We start from the raw sequence: 21,177 nt of genomic DNA, 5'->3' as shown, positions 1-21,177 counted from the left end.
GCAAGACGAGGATGAACCGTCTGGGCCGCGGGACGCGAGATGGTCCTTCCGACTTCGAGGAAACGAAGGAAAACAGAGGATGCAGGAGAGGTAGAGTCCAAGGGAGCCGAGCGCTAGAGGATGGTGGTATCCCGTGATCTAGACTGAGTGAGAGAGAAGCCCCCCCCCCTCACCGTTCCATCGCCTAATGTCAAGACGTTCACATTCAGGCCACGAGCTGCATCTGATACGCATTGGCTAGCTGAATGGTAATCACACATTTCTGTATTTGGTTCCCAGTTTAACAGCACAAATGGCAACTTGTGATGATAATGATACACTGATGATACCACACCAAACACACGCCCAACGCCCACGAGTACTCGACAAACACACAAATGTACACACACACAGAGAACACAAGACCTGACTATACACGCGCTACGGAGACATTCGGTGCCAACAAATCAAGTGCTTCTGTTTCAACACACAAGTTCACTAAACCCAGCTCGCGCGTCACCAGCCACACAAAACAGCCTTTGTACGTTGGAGGCAGCACGTTCGTGCGGTCCTTTGGTCTCTCAGCGCCAGTGGTTGGCGAAGCATCAGCTTCCGAAAGCACAATGTCCCAACGCCCTGTGTGCGGGGCAAAGGGTCGTGCAACGCCTACATCATACACAACCAACATAAAGCCTGAGTGGCCGCAGCTGGCCTACAAAGATAAAAATGATGAGATCATAAAAATCTACATTACCCTACCGTCCGCTCAAACCAGTGCACAAAATGTGACCTCTTGGCACTTGTGTCAACAAACATTGAGCAGCAACAAATTCCCGCTTTTTACATCGTTACGTCCCGGCAGCCGAACGACTGAAATCTTTCTCAACGTACTTAAATGCCGTTCCGTCATCAGCAGGTTTGGTCAATACGAGCGATACTACTTTCCCTGGCTGATATGTTGCGCTGGACAAAATGTACTACTTTCCGGGCTTGATGTCAGCGCGCTGCTGTCCCGCAGACGGGTTTGGGAGCGCCCAGACGCGGAGGCCATGGACGCCCTCTCGCCGGAGACTAACCAGTAACTAGCCCCCCGCCGTTCCTTCAGTTGAGGTCATGCCAGTCCATTCTGGAGCGGCGGCTAGGCGACCAGAGTCTGGAGCACCTCTCTGAGGTGGGGCGCCGCCTGGGCGCTCCGCTCTGCGCTGGTCCGACTCCACAGCACCGGACAGTCGGCCGAGACACAGACCGGGGGAGCCCCCGGCGGCAGACCGCAGCAGCCGGCGCACACCTGCCGGGCACGGCGGGGCGGGTCAGAAAATAATCGCTGCTAGGGCCAGGTCAGGTCAGATCAGATACGGCATGGTATTGGTCACACACGGGATGGTCAGGTCATAACAGAGCATCCCTAGGCGTGGCAGGCCGGGTTCGAGATTCGATATGATTAAAGTTCGAGGACCATTCACACGGTTTCGCCTGACATTCTGTATTAGTCCCCTGATAGAACCTCCTCCCCACTCCGCTCACCTCTCTGACGGCGGCCACCGTCCTCTCGCGGCGGCGCACGGTTCCCTGCAGCGCCAGGACCGTCTCCAGAGGCCGGGCCGCGCACTCGGCACACACCGGCTTGGCACTGGCGCGCGCGCACACGGCGCAGCTGCGGCCGGCGAAGAACCGCGATATGGTGGCGGCGGCGGCGGCGGCCTGCGGCGGCGGCAGCCGCAGCCGGCGCGGCACGGCCGCGTACCAGGACATCACGTCGACCCCGAGCAGGCCGAGGCAGCGCTGCAGCGGCGGCGCCACCGCGCGGCTCACGTAGTACTCGGCGTTCAGGCGCAGCGACGGCTCTGCCAGCAGCTCGGCCGGCGTGCGCACCAGCTCGATCAGCGGCAGGCCCGGCGCGCCGTACACCACCGCGTACGGCACGCGCTGGCCCACGCGCGGCTCGGCGCGGCAGTCGGCGCGCAGCAGCCGGCTGACGGACGGACAGAGGGGCGGGTTAGGGGGTCCGCCGGCGTACCGAGGGTCGCTGGGGTTTATGGAACGTTCGTTCGTTATTAACCGTCCGGTTTATGATCGCTATGAGCCGCGCGGAGGGAAACCGACGGTGCATTGCAGCCGCTCAAGGCAGAACGAACGAGCATTTGTCGGCAACTTCAAAGGCTCAATAACAGAGGCGTAGTGTCACGAAGCACGGCATTGAAAATGCATACCAATAAAAGCCAATTTCGTCACCGGGCACAACATAGACCCGGCGGCAGCACAACGTTACAGTTCACATAATTTCCCGCGGCCCTCGATAATACTCCGATCAAACCATCCATTACCAACCCGATCAATGGCGAACCCCTGGTCCTCACCCCAGACCCAGACCCACTAACATCACCCCAGGCTGGCTCCATGCCCCTATCACCACCCCACTCTCTCGAAGCCCGCTCAGTTACTCACTCTGCGATCCTGAGCGCGGGCACACAGGCGGTCGGCTGGTAGCTGGCCCGACCGCGGTACTCTCTGGCGAACAGCAGGTCCGTGGTGCTGACCGCGTCCCGGTGAAACTTCTCGAACTGGCGCGTCACGAAGCGGCGCACCACAGACATATCGTGACTGGTGAACAGCAGTCGCAGGGACTTCTCCAGAATCTGACCGAATGAAACGACAGGGGAGTGGTTAGGGACGGCCAGCAAACAACGATGACAGGTTGGTTGCTCAGATATCGATTTTTTTTTTAATAAAAAAATGATTATCTACATCAAACATCTCATTATTCAGATATCCATTGGTTATATTTCGTAGCAGTTTATATTCCATCGCATGCCGGTAAATTACCCCAAATGATAGCCTTTGCAACTATAACCATCACCGACAACCCTCCAAAATAGAACCAGTTACTAGCAACCCATTGTCAATCGACCGTCTGGTCTGAAACCTCATTTGCTCAGAATGGGGGACACGCCCGATGGGACACTCGGGTCGGCTCAGACTCCCCAAAGTCCCGGGGCTGATTGGACACGTGACCTGACTCCGAACAGCCGCGACCTCCATTCCAGAAGGCATGTCGCCTGATGATGAGTTCGGGTCCCCGGAGCCGGCGCGGCGGCGGGCTGCGACACTGTACCTTGGCCACGGCCGGGCAGCCGTCGCGGCGCACCGTCTCGATGCCCTTGGCGTCGTACACCGGCTCCTGCTGGTCGGCAGTCTCGTACATGAAGCCCACGTAACGCTTCTTGGTCTGAAAGGAGGCCAAACACGCGTAGATAGTTAGCTTCGCGCAGAAACAAAACAGTGATAGATGCGAACCGGTTACGCCCACCGCCCACCGGTTTGTTTACAATGTCTCACACGATGTTTGCTTATAATACCGGCCCGACAGAGGACTGACGCCTAACGACTTCTCGATCTGTGATGTCACCAACCTGTAGGATGCAGGGCTGGTAGACCTTCTCGAACTTCAGTTTGACGGGGTCCGGGTTTTCGGCGGTGACGGCAGCGGCCATCTCCTCGCCGAGTTGGAACGCCTCCGACCGACTCCGGCCCTGCGCACACACACACAGACAAACACCGTCATGAGGCAGGCCTGGAGCATACAAACTGCCGTGAAGGAATACAGACACAATTTGAGGACTGACAAAACGGTCCTGTTACGTCAAGTGGTGCACCGAAGAACGTTAATGTGACTGAAAGCACACACCATCCCCGAAAGAAGACGTTTCTACGCAAAGAAAATAATATCTGAAGAGGCAGTGTTTCCGTTAGTAACGCTCTGCCCAGGTATTTGGGCACTCAACCGAGGATAATCTCGCATTAATTTATGTAATTGTATTGAGCCCAGTCCGTCTGAAACCTGCTTCACAATGCGGCGGCGTGGCCCATGACTGAGTCTCCCGACTACACAGAGATGCACTGTCACGCCACCCAGCGGTCGCCGGGTGCCCGACCGCCCGTCCCACTGAGCTGTCTGGCGGAGCGGGGCAGTTCAATACGACGGACCAGATCCAGTGCGGGGGTGTGAGAGACAGGCAGATCGGCGCCGGAGGGCCGAGTAAAGGTGAGATCATGTCGGGGAGTTACTAAGGACAGGGGAGCATTCAGGTGGTGGGGGACGCCTCTGTGTATATTAATGCTCACAGCTGGGATGAAAATGACTTAAAGTTTAATTGGATTTGGCTGACGACTACCAGCGCCATCACTCCAAGATATTGACAGGGCAATCAGATCATAATATAGCGGCCCTTTAAGGTTCATTCATCATCTGATCGTTTCGTCATCAAGCCAGTACGTCGCATCACCCTTTGTCATGGGAAGGCACACCAACCAACCATTACTGCCTTGCATATCTGCTGCCGGACACGGGCGCAATGACTAATTTCCGCGGTGCCATGTCCCTGACACAGGCGTTTAAATAGGCAGCCGATAATCAACCACCCATTGAACACAGTGATAGCCCGGCCAGCTCTGTAACTGACCTTGAGCAGTATGAAGAGCGAGTCGGTGTCTCCGTAGACCACCCGGGCGGCCCACTCTGGCCGCGACTCGATGGTACGTATAGCTCGCTCCAGCGTCTCGCGGCCCTTGCTCACCACGCTGTCACCGACCTGATCGAGAGGAGACGGTGAGAGTCACGTCAGTCCGAGTAGTAAATGTCACTGACAGGAAAGTGAGTAATCTTATTCATGGAATACCTACTTTGACTTACTTGGGGTGACCAGCCACACTCTGTCCAACAAAGACGAAATTTGATTTGAGGTCAGCGAGAAGGCTAGGCTATCTCACCCCGTTATTCCGATTAAAATGCGAATATTCAGGGATGAAAAAGTCAAAGGCGTTAGGGCTGCAATGCACTAAACGTACTCAGAGCGGACGCGATAAAGAAGCAGCTTACCGCCCTCCTCTGTCCGCCTCTGGCGCCGTCGCCGTGGCATCTCTCACCTCGATGCAGGGCATCCGTCCGGAGAAGTTGGCCGATGTGTAGCCGTATGTGACGTTGGCGATCAGCTTCAGACCCAGCTGCTTGAAGTCGAGCACGCGCCGCACCGCCGGCCGATCCTTGTTGGCCTTCATCGCCTTCTTCACCTGAGCGCGGCATAGAAAGGGTTACGTGATGGAATAGGCATCTGGCAAAAGGAGGGGTAGGTACGTGCAAAAAAAAAACAGCCGAGTTCGCATCCAGCTAGCTGCAGTTGTCAGTCTGTGTAGGGTGTTAATTTGTAGGTCATGGTTGCATGAATTGTTTACATCATATATAATTACTAGATCTTTTATCACACCAATCTTATGTTGCTAGCTGAGAATCACGGATGAAATAAATGCGCTGTGATACAAATCCCTTACATCATAATCCGTTCCAACAGCCCAACCCACAGCACTACCATCACCGTCGTGCTCTTCAGCCCATCACCAGCCATCCGCCCACAGCTGCGTCACACACCATGATTCTGGTGTTGAGAATCTCCTCCAGCATATCGGGCAGCAGTCCTCGCCGGCAGTCGCGCGTCACGAACGCCACACCGCTGGGCGACACGTGCACCTGGTCTCGCTCCAGGAGGCGCGCCAGCTCGGCCGGCGGCACCTGCAGCGCCGTGCAGCCCATCGGGAACGCGCCGCGCCTGGCACAGCGGAAATCCCGGGAGACAATAAGTAAAATAACCACAACCTAGGCATAAAATAACGAGGCAAGCTTTAAGACAAACCTGCCGTAGAGCCTTGCTAAAAGCCGGAAAATACAAATGCAATAGGTTCATCAGCAAATGATGTTCTCGCTAACTACCCTACAACACTAATCCATCGTAGTCAGCCATTTGCGTTCCGTTCTATCAGCCCATCTCGGCGGCCACTCACTGTCCGAGGTGCTCGACACGTCCCAGGCAGGTGGAGAAGCAGTAGTTGTAGGCGATGATCATGGACGGGTACAGGCTCTGGAAGTCCAGCACCACCACCGGGTCCGTGTACATCCTGAAAAACAAACACGGACAGTCGGGTGAGGACAGGCACGGTGGCAGACGCAAACCAATGACAGCCATACTCAACGTCAACTCAGGCTAGTGAAAAAGGTAATGTTACAATATGCAGCCAAACTATACAAGCAACACATCGAGTATGTGTAAGATGCTGTCTCTGCAATCTGTCAACTGCTCCCCTAGTTGCTCAACGCCCGCCCCGGCTCTTACTTGGACTCTGGCTCCAGTATGAGCGGCAGGGTCTCTGGCGCCCTGGCGGCGGCCCGCTGCTGCACTGACGGCGACACGGGCACCATGTTGCGCGGCTTGGCCAGGCGCAGCATCATCGACTCCACGCGGAACTGAAACAAACCGACAGCTACATATCATAAAGCAAGGAGAGCAGGCATATTGCTCAGAGCTCGGTTGTTTCAGTCTGTTTATCGAAATGGTTGCCGATTATCCAGTGTTTCGCGGTTGTAAGAAACAATTGACAAGCGCACCGCTAACAACACAAGCGGAAAAGTATCATGTTACGCTGCCAACTGCACCCTACCGCGCACTGACCTGCGATCCCCGCGAGATAACGTCGAAGAACTGGATGCCAAAGAGGCGCGCCAGCTCGGCGGTGCGTCCGATGATGTCCAGTCGGGAGAGGATCTGGAGCGTGCCGCGACTGCGTACCGTGTAGTACTCGGCCACACGCCACCTGAGGAAGGAAGGAGGGGGGCGGTCAGGGAGCTGAGGGGTTGGTAGGCCGGGGCAGGTTTGGGAGGGGCGGTCAGGTTGGTGGGGGTCAGGTCACACGACGGGTTCAGGGCACCGACAAGTGCCTGGACTTTACGGCGAAGATCGCATATTGTCTGTGTGTGAAGAGAAATGACTAGAACGGTGCGTGGTGAAAATATAGAAAGAACATTATCAACGGCCTGCACTCCGATACGTGACTCTGTTGAGAAAGAGGCTCAAAGTTAATTTATGGTGTCACTGTCCCCCATGCGTTTTGTTTGAATTGAAATATCCCGATCCTGTTCTAACCTACATTCAAAACGCCTTTCAGCAGCCATGCGCCTCGCTGTACCGCTCCTGCTGTTTCTGCCGGCTCTGGCCGCCGCCCAGGCGTCCGGTAACAGCCGGGACATCGTCGACCTGTACAGCAGGGACAGCGCCGTGGTGCACATGGACCACTCCAACTTCGAGCGGCTGCTGCACGGCCAGCACCACGTCTGGGCCGTCGAGTTCTACAACAGCTGGTGCGGCAAGTGCCAGAGATACGCGCCCACATGGCTCCGAGTAGCCCAGGAAACGGCCAGTAAGTGAACGTCACAAAAATAAGGCTATACACCAAACAAGCCCCTGCACTTGAGAGTTGAGACCCATAAAATAAGGAAACAATTTTCAAAATGATCAACATTTCATAACCTATCTCAAATTCATTATTCAAAGAAGCCGACCAGAAACTGGCGCGTAAATACGGTTGTTGTCACAGCAGCTGTTGTTTATTGGGGCTTTAGGGCGTGCCGACTTGTCACAACAGCCGTCTTCAGTACCGAACGAAGTGTGGTCACTGCTAACCTCTCCGTCCGAGCACAATGTCGCCCCTCACCGCCCCCCCCCCCCCTCCGGCAGACTGGCGGCCCGTGGTGCGCGTGGGTGCCATCAACTGTATCCGCCCCGAGCACCTCGCCATCTGCCGGGCGCACGGCGTCAGCACCTTCCCCCACTTCAGGTTCTTCCGACCGCTCGTCCAGGAGGGTGACATTGGCGAGGCCAAGAACCACACGGACCAGCTGCCGGACATGCTGGACCTCATCGTGGACTTTGCCACCGACGTCCAGCGGCAGACGCCGCAGCCCACCTGGCCAGACCTGCAGCCGATGAGGTGAGTAGCGAGTCCCTGGTGATAACTGTTCAATATTCTGTATGTGTGGACAATTTTAGGCTAAAATATGGTAAAACATTAAGTTGAAATACCTATACATGGTGGAAGTTGCATCACAGATTGTCATTACATAAGAGCATCGTAGCCCAACAAGTGTCCCATACATGACACTGACAATGTTTCTTCGTTTTCGCTCGCATCAGCGGTTCTCTGTCGGAATTTCTGTCGTCGCCGGAGCCGCTGCACGCCCTGGTGGTCGAGGGCTCTGCCAACAGCAGCGTCGGCAGACAGGTGGCGCTCGACCTGAGCGTGCACCGGCAGCGGCTGCTGGTGGCTCGCACCGCGCTGCCGCCGCTCGGACTGCGGCCCACAGAGACGGCCCGGCCGCTGCTGGTCACATTCCGGGACGGACAGCCCCAGACGGAGCTCGTGTCGCGCGACGGACTGCCGCCGCGCAAACTGTTCACGGACGCGCTGCGCCGGGCTCTGGGCGTTACCGACAGCGAGCAGCCGCCGGACGGCCCGCGGACGGCACGGACGGACGGCCAGGCGCCGGCGGCGGCCGCCGAGCCGGGCCGGGGCACGGCCGTGTCGGCCGGCGACGCCGTCTACATGGTCGACCTGGAGAACGCCGTGGGGTACGCGCTGCGACAGGAGGTCGCCGGCAAAAAGGACATCTCCGGGGAGGCCCTGTCCGCGCTGAGAAACTTTGTCGAAATGCTCATCAAGTATCTGCCCGTCAGGAAATCAGTCATAGACGCCCTCTCAGATCTCCAATCGTTCCTGGAGCACCGTCACAACGTCACTGGGGAGGAGATCCAGCACCACCTGGAGACGGCTCGTCACCCGCTGCCGCCGCACCGGCGCTGGCGGGGCTGCCGCGGCTCTCAGCCCCGCTACAGGGGCTACCCGTGCGGCCTCTGGTCGGTGCTGCACGCGACCACGGTCGGCGCCCACCGGGCAGAGAGCGGCGGACACGTGAGCGTGCTGCCCGCCGTCCACGGCTACGTCAAACACTTCTTCAGCTGCCGCTACTGCTCACAGGTGAGACGATCAATGCCGTCAACGGCCCCGGCTGTCAAACGTCACTCGAGCTCTAAAGTCTACAACTGGGCCACCATTCCCGAAAGGCGAAAAATGGGTCGTTCACTTTTTATCCCTAAGTGACAAAATGTCCAATGTTGTGAAAGACTGAAGAGTCCGAGGCTGTGAAAAGACGTGAATTTCCCGCTTACAAACCCCGTCCTTCGTTTCCAGCACTTCCAGAAGATGTCTGCCAGGGAGGGTCTGTTTAACGTCACACACACCAACGAGGCCATGATCTGGCTGTGGCGCGCGCACAACATCGTCAACAAGCGGCTGGCCGGAGACGCCACCGAGGACCCGCAGCACCCCAAGGTGCAGTTCCCCACCCAGACGCAGTGCCTGGCCTGCTTCTCCGGAGCGGAGGAGCACTCGGAGACGGAGGTCGCCGCGTTCCTGCAGCGATTCTACGGCAGCGCTGCGATCAAGATGGAGGGCCTGACGCCGTCCGGCGAGGCGTCGAAGGCAGCTGGAATGGGACAGCCCCCGGCGGTATCTATAGGTGTTCTGGCTGTACTTCTTTATATCAACTATTGAGTTGGACGTGACGTAAGAGACATATAACTGCTTAGCTAGATATGACGTAAGCCTCTAAGGTCATGAACGTCTCTTCCAGTAATCTTACAAATGGGAACAAAATAATGCATATCCTCTACTAACCAAGCCGTCTCGCCAGGCCTGTTTGTAAGCCTTTGTGCGTGTAGTTCGTCTTAGAACAAGCTTTTGCAACTTTTATTGATGATGCATCTGGTATTACATTACGTAATGTTCACAGTGATCTACCCATATTGTCATTAGCAAAGCGTAATCAAAGCATAAGTAAAACGAAAAGTATAGTGTATACGCCGTTCTCTTAAACATTGAACCGATATTTACCTTGCCTGACGGACTCTCCGTGAGCACTGCGCACGAGCCTAAGTATTCGACTTTTTTGCTGTCAGCATATAACTTAGGATCGAGTTTACATTACATTCCATGTCATTTTAGGTTTTTTCGGTATGCCCAATCCCATATCTAATCCAAAACATCGGTATTTTTAGCTACAGGCCTCGTTCCGGTTGTGCCGACGCCGAGGCTTCATTTGTTACGCTAGTATACCTCACTGTGCGAGATTAGCAGGTCGACTGAGTGTGAACACATGATACCAATAGAAATACGAATACACTCGCGAGCGAACGGCTGGCTGTGTTATGGCGTCATTCGCGGTACCCGTCAGCGTACCCCCTTCGGTCGTATTACGGCGATAGTGGTGATCTCCCGTCACTGACCTGTTGACGGGCGATGGGTGCCGCCACCACTCTGTCAGTTGACGGTAGCTGAACTCGGGCACCCGCTGGTGCAGCACGTGGTACGCTATGTTCTCGAACGTGTAGCTGTACAGCGCCACCTGACAAAAGATACGACAGTCATTATGATGGCACAAGGAGTCAGTCACTCAAGAGCCCCCATTAGGTAGCCTGAGTCGACGTCGCATCTATATTACTATTTGTGGTGACGTAGTTTCTGTCTGTAACCGAGGTCGCGACATGGTGCTACGTAGCGCGGGTTACAGGTCACATCGTTGCACCCACCGCGCTGAAATTTGCGCAACTTATAGAACAAGGATGGACAACGTGCCTTTGAGCGGTCTCGGCTCGATCGGATCGATAGCGAGCGCGTCGCGCGTGCCCGAAAAGTGCAGATTCGCGTCATAGACTTTACATGTATAAATCGGCTTGCAAAATCGGGCGAAAATGGCTAAATTCGCCCGACACGGGTCCGGTTCCCGTGCAATATCTCGGTAACCGTGCACCCGATCGTCACGGGGAAAACAGCATCGTGTAGAGAATCGAACGGGCTATCGAATGATGTGCGTTGCGGAGGATGGCTTGCGCCACGTGCACCCGTGAGGGCGCTTTTGTTTGAAAAATTGACGTTTCGGACGGATTTTGGATTTTATTTTATTTTCACGTGACCGTCAGACTGAGAGAGTTAAAACAATGCCTATTGGCAAGGGAAATGTACCGCCTCTCATGGAAAAATTGTGAAAAGCTAATTGATCAAAAACAAGGTGGAAAAAATCGCTGAATTAAATGGTATTTGTCCAAAATGTGCCACTAAATAATTACACGGATTTTGCTGCTTAACCTGATACGTTTGACAATTGAAAATGCTATCAATGGAAAGAGCATTCAATTCTCTCCAAGATCCAATCATCACGTTTGCATGACAAGCAACAGTATTCTTAAAAATATAAATGTTTCAAACCTCTGCAAAACGATTTTTAGTGAAAACTAGAGGTACAGGTTTACGCGATAACTGTATGTTTTGATTTATGTTATGTTACGGGTGCATTAGTTTGGGTGATTGACTTGTATTTTTTATGTATTATTTGGATAGATTTGGGTAGCTATTTTTAATTAAACTGTAAGGGTTGGTGATAGGTGCGGGGTGTTCAAGTGTTTTGTATGTTAGGCCCTTTTTGAACTTAACCCTACCCCTACCCTACCCTACCCTACCCTAACCTACCCCTACCCTACCCTACCATACCCTACCCTACCCTACCCTACCCTACCCCTACACTACCCTACCCTACCTCTACACTACCCTACCCTACCCTACCCTACCCTACCCCTACACTACACTACCCTACCCTAACCTAACCTACCCTACCCTACCCTACAATCCCCTACCCTAACCTAACCTACCCTACCCTACCCTACCCTACAATCCCCTACCCTACCCTACAATCCCCTACCCTACCCTACCCTACCCTACCCTACCCCTACACTACCCTACCCCTACACTACCCTACCCTACCCTACCCTACTCTACCCTACCCTACGCTACCCTACAATCCCCTACCCTACCATAACCTACCCTATCCTACCCTACCCTACCCTACCCTACCCTACCCTAACCTACCCATACCCTAACCTTACACTACCCTACCCTACCCTACCCATACCCCTACACTACCCTACCCTACCCTACCCTACCCTACCCTACCCTACCCTACCCTACTCTACCCTACCCTACCCTACCCTAGCCTACAATCCCCTACCCTACCCTACCCTACCCTACAATCCCCTACCCTACCCTACCCTACCCCTACACTACCCTACCCTACCCTACCCTACACTGCCACCGACAATCCAAGTTTCAGCTAAATCGGCCCAAAAACGGCTGAGATATTGCAAGAACAAATTTATTGTATTTACTGGCGAATCCCCTTGGCGAGCGGTGCCTTGTGTCGGCCTTCGTTGTCAAAGGTCAATGACCTGCCGGCTCTGATGCTTTTCACTCAGTTTTGCAAGCGAACAACTGAGCCTAAAGCACGTGCGTTCTGCTCGGCGCCGGTCGCGGCCGCACCACGTGCACACCGCCGAGCCCACACCCTCGAAAATTTAATATGACAATTGAGTGCACGCGTCCGACTTACAGCGAAAATTTCACCCCCGTAGCCCTTACCGTTCCCGAGCAATAGCCTGTTGCCGATTCTAGTGTAAACCCTATGGCACACCACGTGAGCACGCGCCACGGGCGCACCCCCGGCCGCATCGTGCCCAAAATTTAATACGACCTGTTGAATGACGCGACCCACGAGTGGCAAAAATTTCACCCTCCTGCGTCAATCGACGGCGCCGTAATAAGCCATTTTGGGAGTTACCCCGACGGCGGCGGACTCTTTAGGATTTATAATATAGACTAGAGGTACAGGTTTACGCGATAACTGTATGTTTTGATACGTATGATTAACGGATGCATTAGTTTGGGTGTAGAAACTTGCATTTTTATTGGTATTACTTCTGTAGAACTGGGTAACTGCTTTTAATTGAACTGTAAAGTATGATGGTGATGCATGCGAGTTGTTCGAGCCCTTTGTATAAGTTAGGATGTTACTCAATTCAACCCTACCCTACCCTACCCTACCCTACCCTACCCTACCCTACCCTACCCTACCCTACCCTATCCTACCCTACCCTACTCTACCCCTACCCTACCCTACCCTACCCTACCCTACCCTACCCTACTCTACCCCTACACTACCCTACACTACCCTACCCCTACACTACCCTACCCTACCCTACCCCTACCCTACACTACCCTACCCTACCCTACCCTACTCTACCCTACCCTACCCCTAGAGTCAATTTTTTTCTCAGTGTACCCTACTGCTTCACTACCCTACCCTACCCTACCCTACCCTACCTTTACACTACCCTACCCTACCCTACCCTTACACTACCCTATCCTACCCTACCCTACCCTTACACTACCCTATCCTACCCTACCCTACCCTACAATCCCCTACCCTACCCTACCCTACCCTACAGTCCCCTACCCAACCCTACCCTACCCTACCCTACCCTACCCTATTCTACCCTTCCCTACCCTATCCTACTCTACCCTACTACTACCCCTACCCTACCCTACCCTACCCTACCCTACCCTACCCTACCCTACCCTACCCTACCCTACCCTACCCTACCCTACACTACCACCGACAGTCCAAGTTTCAGCTAAATCGGCCCAGAAACGGCTGAGATATTGCAAAAACAAATTAATTGTATTTACTGGCGAATCCTCTTGGCGAGCGGTGCCCGGCGTCGGTATTCATTGCCAAAGGTCAACGACCTCCCGGCTCTGATTTCGCTCAGTTCTGCAGGCGAAGAAACTGAGCCTAAAGCACGTGCCCTCTGCTCGGCGCCGGTCGCGCCCCCACCACGTGCACACCGCTGAACCCACACCGTCGAAAATTTAATACGACAAATGAGTGCACGCGCTCGACTTGGCGTGAAAATTTCACCCCCGTGGCCCTCACCGTTCCCGAGCAATGGCCTATTTTTGTCGATTCTAATGCTAACCCTATGGCGCACATGAGCACGCGCCACGGGCGCACCCCCCGCCGCATCGTGCCCAAAATTTAATACGACCTGTTCATTTACGTGACCCACGAGTCGTCAAAATTTCACCGTCCTGCGTCAATCGACGGCGCCGCAATAAGCCTTTTTGGGAGTAACCCCGACGGCGGCGTGGGCGTGGGCGGCGGCGGACTTTTTAAGATTTATAATAGTAGATTATCTACGCCTTTAATTTGTCATAAAACTACGCGCCTAAATTATAAAGCACATTTGACAGATTCTGAAGTGGAAAGCATGCTTATCAGACACGGGCACCTCGATGCGGTGGATATTTTTCCACAAACCAAAACGTTTAGCCGTCAAAAAGCAATCGACCGAAATGGATAGATAACCCAACCGACACAAGAAAAACCAAACACCGTCCGATCGAAAATGCCCCCTTTCGCGTTGCGGAGCACGCGGGTCACCCTAGTATTTTTCTAGCTGAGTTGCAGAGGTAAGAATGTCCTCAACTTAAGACGCATGCTACTGCTAGTTTAACAGAAGCAGTCCCGTAATTGGCGAAGCACATATGCAGATACTAACATCTTGAAAGGACCACTCGGCCATTTCACATTTGTGGTATTCCGCGTATGGCGTAACAAACAGGAATTCCCGTTCTCCGACTAACCTCCGGCCGCAGCAGGCGCCACACGTTCAGCACGATCCGGCCGGCCAGGTGGATCTCTGAGGTGTGCTCCGAGCCGTACAGGTCGGACTCGGCCGCCGCGCGGGACGCCCGTTCACTGAGCGGCAGCCGGGAGAGGGCAGCCGTCAGCGGCCGGCCCAGACACTCGGACCGCTCCAGCACGTACCCCCACGACAGCTGCTGTACCTGTAAATGGGAGAGGGCGTCAGACACTCGGCCCGCTCCAGCACGTACCCCCAGGACAGCTGCTGTACCTGTCACAGGGAGAGAGGGCGTCAGACACTCGGCCCGCTCCAGGGCGTACCCCCAGGACAGCTGCTGTACCTGTCACAGGGAGAGAGGGCGTCAGACACTCGGCCCGCTCCAGGGCGTACCCCCAGGACAGCTGCTGTACCTGTCACAGGGAGAGAGGGCGTCAGACACTCGGCCCGCTCCAGGGCGTACCCCCAGGACAGCTGCTGTACCTGTCACAGGGAGAGAGGGCGTCAGACACTCGGCCCGCTCCAGGGCGTACCCCCAGGACAGCTGCTGTACCTGTCAATGGGAGAGGGCGTCAGACACTCGCTCCAGGACGTACCCCCACGACAGCTGCTGTACCTGTCACAGGGAGAGAAGGCGTCAGACACTCGGGCCGCTCCAGCACGTACTCTCACGACAGCTGCTGCTGCTGTACCTGGCACGGGGAAACAGCCTCCCTCCGTCAGTAATTGACTAACCTCCCAGCCGAGCAGTATGTCGGGGTCGGCGGCCGCCACCAGCTCGACCACAGCGTCCAGCAGGCAGTGTTCGTCCGCCACGTACCGCACCTGAACGCCGGCCAGGCCGGCCGAGCCGAGCAGGTCGCGCCGACTGCCGGCCGACTCGGCAACCACAGACGCCGCGTCCACCACAATGCAGCCTGGCCGAGGGAGGCAGCGGCGGCCGGTCACTAAACGAATTATTTGGGATAATGCAACGATAGCTTCGTAACACCTATACCTCACAAACAAAGGAGACATTAGTATTTGGCCTGGAAGCTTGTAAGTAATGTACGTAATGTAAGTCATGTAGGTAATGTACGCACTTTCCGATCACACTAGCCATGTTCAAATCTCCTCCTAACACCAATCACATATCCCCGCCATCGGCCACCCACCGGTGCTCTCCCGGGGTCGGACCCAGTTCTCGGGCACGTCGTCAGTGATGTGGTAGAACACCGCCACCAGGGCGTCATGTTCAGGGTCCGGCCGCAGGTCGGCGCGGGTCAGTGCGTGCACCTCCAGACTGAGGCACGTCAGGTACTGGTACTGTGAACGATATCGTGGAGCGGTATTAGAGCCGAGACTGGGAGGAGAGGTGATAAGATAAAAACATGTAAATGATGGATGAGTTCGCAGATCCATAAAGATCAGGCATCATGAACGCCTTCAGTAGCAAATCTGCAAGGATAACCTGAATGAAAAGACAACTAAACGAGTGATGAATTAAAATGAAAAACATAGCCAATGACTACATCCAATGACCGTTTTATCAAATTATCGACTGCCGCCACTTATAGCCATATAATCGCAAGGACAAGTAAACTACGGTAAAAGTACGAACAACTCACCTGGTGGGAGCAGAGCGCCTCCTGTAGGTTGTCCGAGTCCATTCTGAAGCCGAACGAGTTGTCTGTGCTGTTGGCCCTCGGCAGGCCGAACGAGGGACTGATGAGCAGAGACGGCTCTAGGGGCGAGGTCATGTGCCGGCGGGCGGCCGACGGCGGCAGAGGCGAGGTCAGGTCACGGCCCGGGGTCACCGGGACCGGGTCCTTGTCCAGGCGCGAGTCCCGGCCGCCGCTGGTGGCGGAGAACCGGGTCTCCTGAGACGAGCTACCGCCCGTCACCGCCGCCAGCTCTTCGCTCTCCGCTTCTCCACTTGCTGACCTTTCCCCACTTTTCGCCTCTCCGCTCCTACCTCCATTCTCTGCCTCTCCGCTCGCCGGTCCATCTCCGCTTGCTGGCCTTTCTCCAATCCCCGACTCTTCACTTCCCGCTTCCTGTCTTCCCTCCTCCACCTCGGCCACCCTCTCCAGCCTCCTCCGTCCCTCTGCCGCTGTATTCTCCACCCCCGCCGCCGGTCCGGGCAGCGGCGGCACCAGGCGGCGCCGTCTGGTCGGCCTGGGACGCACCGGTGTGAGGACGGACGTTACCGTGCCGTAGGCAGCCGACCGCCGCACGGCCGGTTCTCCGCAGACTGGTGTCAGTCCGAGCGCCGAGGGCGGTCTGCCGGAGGAGCTAGCCGGCCCAGGGAGGGGAGTGCTGGCGCTGCTGGGCCCCGCCGTCGTGCTCTGATTCTCTCCGGGCTCGGTGGCGTTCTGGTGGTCGTCCTCGGAGTCGGTGTCCTCACTGGCCGAGGAGTCGGAAGAGTCGGCCTTTGGCCCGCTTCGGTGGGGACGTCGTCCACTGAGCCAGGCCATCACCACCGCGCGACTGGGCGGCGGGCGAGCTGGCGTCAGAGTGCAGCGGTGGCGACTGGCGAGCAGGGCGGCGCCGCCTCCCTCCCCCAGCGCCGAGACGAGCGCCGTGACGTCCGCGGCGTCCGCGCCAGCCGCCGCGCCCACCGCACGCCAGTGGTATAGCCCGTTCGACTGGAACTCGCCCTCGAACGGTGGCAGAGAGGAGTCAGCGCGACCCACGCCCAGGATCGGGCGTGTGGGTGCTGATGGAAGGCCCTCGGAGCGCAGCGATGCCATCACTGAGTCGACCGTGGGCGGGGGAGGCAGCAGCAGGCACACTCTACCAGAGCGAGTGCCAGAGTATGCGCATGATGTCGCGATGTTAGGATTCCGATTGGGTCGATCGGGCCGGTCTTGACGGTCGGTAGTGGTACCGCCCTCCAGAAGCCCCACTGGTGTATCGTCTGAGCCTGCCACACCGTCCCTCGCGGGGGCCGTATTCGAGTGAGCAGCAGACGCCGGCGTCTCCGCGCCAGCTGATAACACCAGTGGGGCTTCACAAAAATCCGGCTTGGTGGGGATGCTTCCACTAGCCAGATTCGCGTGCCTTTGGACTTCCGATTCACTGACATCAGTGTCTCCAACTGTTGCTTTTGTGGAGGTATCAGAGAGACAAGCTCTTGAAGCATCCATGACCGGTACTACACCTGCTGGTTTTGACACCACCAGTTCAGTTCCACCACCACCACCGACCAGTGGCGTTCCATCTTGTTCTGTTGAGGCTTGCGGAGATAAGCTGGGTGGCATCTCCTCAAAGCATTCCAGAGACTGTACTGTCGACTCCAACGAAATCTCATCCACACGCGCATCAGACCCCGTTTCAGACACCCGTCGTAGCGAATCCGAGCCAGTCACAGTGCTCAAGAACTTCGGAGAAAGCCCTTCTCCTGATGTCACCTTACCGGGTGATAGCTTCATTGTCTCATTGATACTCTCAGAGCGCGCGGACGCCGTATCAATCACTGGGAGTTGATCCAGCCCCGCTCCAGCTTGCAGACAGGATGCAGTCTCATCATGCTGTGGTGATGCTGTATCGACTCTGCTTGATGCAAAGATGTCCTTCGGCACAGCGTCCACTTTGCTATAATTCAAAGTCCCAGCTTTTGGCAAGCTCGCATCTTTTGGAGTGTTGTGTTCTTGTTTATTGCCGAACTCTTTTGTCGCTGTGCTTTTTGGCGGAGACGGGCTTCTTTGATGGATGCCAGTACCAGGGTTCTTTTGTGGAGGCATCGAATCGTCTGTTTGGTCAATGACGGTGGACAGCGAGTATGCTTCCAAGCTGTCGTCAAACATGTCTGCGTCGTCAAACGTTTGGACTTTTCTAGGAGAGCAGGGCGACAAAGTTTTCGCAGGCGAATCTTTACTGGGTTCTGGTCGAGTCCCTGTCACAGGACTGGGCAGTGACGTCCGGATGGATGTTCCAGGCTGAGCCTGCCTTTCCACACTATGTTCTGTCGGCGATGAGTCTGCCTCAGACGCTACGACGTCTCCCTCACGAACGGATGATTCGGGCACATGATTCTCGTCCAGCATGGGGGACAGTTCAGCCGCTTGCGGAGAACTTGGCTCCATCAGCTTCGGTCCCAAGCCATTATCCTCTGACCGCGGAACAGCGTTTGCTGCTACGTGAGATGTTGTCGTTGATCCGCTTGGAAGCTTTGTGGCTGAAGGCAAGTGAGTTGGACACGGCTGCTCAGACGTGGACGAGTCTTGTTCTATGGCCTCAACCATGTCGAACAGAGACTCCCCTGTTTTCTGAATGTCGTCATCAAACCCTGGCGAGCCTGGTCCGCTGGGTCCAGAACCAGGTGGGGATAGCACCACGTTTTCTTGGTCCACTTTATCAGACCGCTCGACGGGCGATGTCGGCCTGGGAATTTTCTGACCAGACTCAACCCGAATGAAAGGCGACGCAGACTGAGACGAGCTGTCGGCATTTAGAGACGCGTCGCCATCGTACAAGCAGCTCATGCGAATCGGCAGGTAGGCGGATTCATCAGCGTCGTCGTCATCCCTCGTTGCGCTTCTCGGCGAGGATGGATCAGGGTCTCCTGAATTCGGCCCCGACGGGGGGCTGCAGATGACCAATCGGCTCGGTAAACTATCATCCGAAGAGAGACTGTCCCTTCTGCCACCGTCGCCCTTCGATTCAGCTGGATGTTCGGGGTCTGTAACACTACAGGTCGTGCCTGCAAGCGAGCTAGCATTGACACCTGGATCATTGTACCCTTGAGAGGGGAGGACATCCGGTTCTGCGTCATCCCACTCCTGTGTTTGTGGTATAGCAGCTGACGCGTCGCGCAAAGGCTCAAGAGATTCCCTGGCAGCAGCTTTCAACACGTCAATCATGTCCTCAGTCGATGATGACGTGGCGCCTGGTGCAGAAGGGAGGTTTCGAGAAGCTTCACTTCCAGCTGAAGTTTGTCCATTCGCAGCATCCTGGGTGATCGATGACAGAGACGAACCCACCCCCGCGTCGCTCCCTAAAACTTCATCCGCACCTATGGTAAGTGCATCGAAAAAGTCATTCATCGTGGGACGTTGAGTGTTCCCATCTCCAGCACCACGTCGCGGAGTATCGTTCGAAGCGCTGTTTCTCGGCTGACTTGCTTCTGAGTTGTCACGCTTGCGGGTCAGACGAACCGCTCGTAATGAAGCCGTCTGTCGCGCATTTTTATTGCTGCCTTCCGTTCTAGAGCTACTATCAGACGGACGGTCGGGTCGGCCTCTCGGGGCGCTACGCGCTGGACTCCCCGAACCCCGCGTGCCACCATCGGATATGCTGGCACCAGCACCACACGGAGCAACTGAGGTAACAGGACGTACTTGTTGGCTGCACGACCTATCCCTAACGGGAGTCTCAGCTTCCATTCCCTGCCCCTCATCCGAGGAATCGTCCAAATCAATGACTTCCACCTGGCGCTGAGAGCTGTCGAACACCATTGTGATCTCGTCATCATCGCTGTCGCCGCCTGCAGCAGTGACTCCAACGGTGCGAGCTTTGTCATTTCCGGATGTGCTTCCACGAGCAGCAGCGCTTCCCTCACGCGGTGTCCTGGCCAATGAGGTTACTTCCGCTATCCGCAGTTGAACTGGCGGGTCGGGTGTACTGTTGGCGACTCTTGATCTGTTTGTCGAGGAGTAAGTACGTTTCCGAGCTGTCGGCATGTTCCTGGCCCGAGGTGACGTGTTGGCACTTGCGCGTACGGAAGCAGCGCGATCTGTTTGACGTCCCTTTGAACGTGCATCTGCTACGTCCCTTGGCCTTGTCCCGGTTCCCGTCGACAGTACGGGTACCCCAGAAGACGAGTTCCATCCTACGACCGGTGTGCCCACACTCCTAGCTGATCTGGCAGGCGGCGTAGGTCGAGGCGCAGCCAGCCTTTCACTGCCGATAGAGTGAGTCTCAGACGCGGCGTCTGGCACTACCGTCCGCACCCTGGGCTGCGATGTTCCACTGTTTACAGGAATCAATACCTCTGTACCAAAGGTATCCACTTGCTGCGTAGGTCGTGTCTTGCTTCGGCTCCGGGCTGAACCACCGCCACGTCTGGCCACCCGACGAGCGGACGGTGAATGTTTCGATCCCCGTCTGTCATTGGTGACCTGCGAGCTGCCAGGATCACGAGACATGCGGGGTGACCTGACACCAAAGCTCCAAGCTTGTGACAAAGCAGATGGCTCATTGGAGAGCGGAGGGCGAATGCGGATGGCATTAGCAGTTGATGCATTGGCGTTTACGCTGGTGTTCATGCGACAAGGTGCGTTGACAGTATCGGATACGACAGTGAGGTTGAGCCTAGGGGGATTGACGTCGGCGGTGCCAGAAGGCCTTGACGATGCTGATGATATGGCACCACTGGACCGCTGCGGTATAGGCGACTCCACCCGTACGTCGTCCGAATCAGAGTCGGAAGACGCCTCAGCGTTCAGAGGTTCAAACAGCTCTGGAGATGACAGCGGGCGCCGACCGGGCGACGTCGGAGACTTGCTGCGGTTGCCACCACTGCCTTTGGCACGTTCTGGACCACCTGTCACAAAAAAGATAAGCGTAAGTGATGGATGTCTGGAACGGCATTATCAAAAACAAACAGTAAACCTTAGCAACTAAAAGTTCGAGTTGCTCCTTGCTTAAACCGATGGAAATTACTGTGAGATAATTGGGCTTTACAGGTGCGTTGAATACGAGGTCATTCGAAAACCTCTAAATATTTAAGTCCGGGAGCACGGTGACAGATATCCGACCGGCAGGCGGCAACAGAATAAAAATTGGATTAATGCTCTCCACACGGTGA

General features: G+C 55.8%; 1 protein-coding gene across 1 annotated transcript in view; it reads right to left on the bottom strand.

The window, feature by feature from the left end:
- Positions 1-238: 238 nt before the first annotated feature.
- LOC122390073 overlaps positions 239-21,177 on the bottom strand; it is a 43,119-nt gene continuing 22,180 nt past the window's right edge. Inside the window, exons 12-27 of the mRNA XM_043382703.1 lie at positions 15,995-20,913; positions 15,542-15,692; positions 15,123-15,304; positions 14,389-14,592; positions 10,143-10,261; positions 6,477-6,618; positions 6,141-6,271; positions 5,812-5,925; positions 5,402-5,579; positions 4,903-5,046; positions 4,440-4,568; positions 3,390-3,509; positions 3,092-3,205; positions 2,425-2,615; positions 1,504-1,951; positions 239-1,267 (exon numbers count right to left, since the gene is read on the bottom strand). Coding sequence (XP_043238638.1) covers positions 1,118-1,267; positions 1,504-1,951; positions 2,425-2,615; positions 3,092-3,205; positions 3,390-3,509; positions 4,440-4,568; positions 4,903-5,046; positions 5,402-5,579; positions 5,812-5,925; positions 6,141-6,271; positions 6,477-6,618; positions 10,143-10,261; positions 14,389-14,592; positions 15,123-15,304; positions 15,542-15,692; positions 15,995-20,913 — 7,436 coding nt within the window. The 3' untranslated portion in view covers positions 239-1,117. The remainder of the gene's footprint in view (positions 1,268-1,503; positions 1,952-2,424; positions 2,616-3,091; positions 3,206-3,389; positions 3,510-4,439; positions 4,569-4,902; positions 5,047-5,401; positions 5,580-5,811; positions 5,926-6,140; positions 6,272-6,476; positions 6,619-10,142; positions 10,262-14,388; positions 14,593-15,122; positions 15,305-15,541; positions 15,693-15,994; positions 20,914-21,177) is intronic.

Source organism: Amphibalanus amphitrite, unplaced genomic scaffold (genome assembly GCF_019059575.1).
Source record: "Amphibalanus amphitrite isolate SeventyFive unplaced genomic scaffold, NRLGWU_Aamphi_draft 000381F_arrow, whole genome shotgun sequence".
In the NCBI taxonomy this organism is placed as follows: domain Eukaryota; kingdom Metazoa; phylum Arthropoda; class Thecostraca; order Balanomorpha; family Balanidae; genus Amphibalanus; species Amphibalanus amphitrite.
The sequence above is the reverse complement of the archived record's forward strand: the minus strand, read 5'-3'. Positions and strand labels throughout refer to the sequence as shown.